At 30.0% G+C, this 1,518-nt stretch overlaps 1 protein-coding gene across 1 annotated transcript; it reads right to left on the bottom strand.

Annotated features, from left to right (window-relative positions):
* Positions 1-29: 29 nt before the first annotated feature.
* On the bottom strand, positions 30-1,482 carry LOC107885834 (kelch-like protein 2). The gene is made up of 4 exons (XM_029485761.1): positions 1,042-1,482; positions 752-980; positions 168-675; positions 30-82 (listed from the first exon to the last, which is right to left on the bottom strand). The coding sequence occupies exons 1-3, from the start codon at positions 1,152-1,154 to the stop codon at positions 643-645; spliced, it is 375 nt and encodes a 124-aa protein (XP_029341621.1). The 5' UTR covers positions 1,155-1,482; the 3' UTR covers positions 30-82; positions 168-642.
* Between the last annotated feature and the right edge of the window lie 36 nt (positions 1,483-1,518).

The following is a 1,518-nucleotide window of genomic DNA, read 5'->3' as shown; positions in this document are numbered from 1 at the left end:
GATTGTAACATTCTGTAGAATCCTCAGAAGAACCCTTTGATTCCACCAATGACATACAATAAACCGTCTAATGCAACTACTCCTATATTGAAAATGTATTTAGGTTCAATATATATTTTTTAAAATTTTTTCATACAATAACAATTAATTATTCTATGACAAGCTACCTGCACGATGTCGAGGAAAATTCATGTCGGCAATAGGTGTCCAAATATCTGTGCTTGGTCTGTATGCTTCAACACTACTCAGGCAGTTATATTCATCATAACCACCGAGACCACCTACAGCATACAGTACGCCGCCTAAAACACCTACACCAGCACCTCTGCGATGTTCACACATTTTTTCCACTTCTGTCCATTTGTCAAGACTGGGATGATAAAATTCGACAGTGTCTAAAGCCTCCCATAATGATTCATTAAAACCTCCTACCTATAAAAATTTAATTAATACATATTGAAGAGTAGACACATAATTGCATAGCGTTTTCAATGAAGGTTAATGACTCATTAATAATGAGTACATTATATCGATGAAAAGTTGAATTAATACAATACTATTGATTTTAACTACGAAAATGTCTTAATCAAAGTACCTAAATAGCATAGAATAGCATATTATCACAATAAATATTACATACGTTTAATTTAAGAGATTTGCAACTGGTAACAAATCCTGGAGAAACATACGATAAACAATTTAAATAATTTTGTTGAATATTATAATAAAATCCAACTTAAAATATTATAACCTGAACGTTTTCTCCAGTGACCACGATATGCCCCGAATAAATAAAATTTACTAGCAACTGTAAAGCGGTTGAATGTATCTCTCTCATTACAACGAGATCATGATTCTCTTTTGAAAATTTGGTGAACATGGTATAGAAATATGGACTTTTCGATGCTAAAACTACTTTATGTGCGAGAATTATTTTGTGATCATCTGTTTCTAGTTTAATATCACAAAAAACCTCATCTCTATAAGCAAAAAAAAAAACACGTTTCTTATATTTATCTAGCAGTTACACTTACAACTTACTCTCGTAAGGATTGTAACACTTTATATGTCTCTGTATAAGACGATTTTTCATATTCGTATTTTGCATATTTTTCACATTTTCTGGAATCTGTTTTTTTATTTTGATTTTGCATTGTAAATGGTGTATGAAGTCCGTGTTTTTAAGTTCTTAACTAAAAACAGTGAATATCAAAATCAATTAAAAATGTCGATAAAATATTTTGTAATCTTTGATGAAATCTAAAGTAATATCGAAAACAAAAACGTTTAGAATAGGTAACATTAAAAATTATATTTAACTCGGAAAAAACAAATTTAAGTTCGAAATTCAACAAAAAATAGCAAGTCAAAAATATTGTTCATCTGTAGGTTTATATGGAATTTCGTTTTCTTTCATCGTTTCATCGTCGCGTGTCATGGCTATTATATTGGGACATGCAGATATTAAGATCTGTCACGTATTGATAATTAGTAGGTAGAAAACTTAAAAATAACGAT

The sequence above is a fragment of the Acyrthosiphon pisum genome, chromosome X (genome assembly GCF_005508785.2).
Source record: "Acyrthosiphon pisum isolate AL4f chromosome X, pea_aphid_22Mar2018_4r6ur, whole genome shotgun sequence".
Classification (NCBI taxonomy): Eukaryota; Metazoa; Arthropoda; class Insecta; order Hemiptera; family Aphididae; genus Acyrthosiphon; species Acyrthosiphon pisum.
Note: the sequence above shows the minus strand (reverse complement) of the source record. Positions and strands in the feature narration are given on the sequence as shown.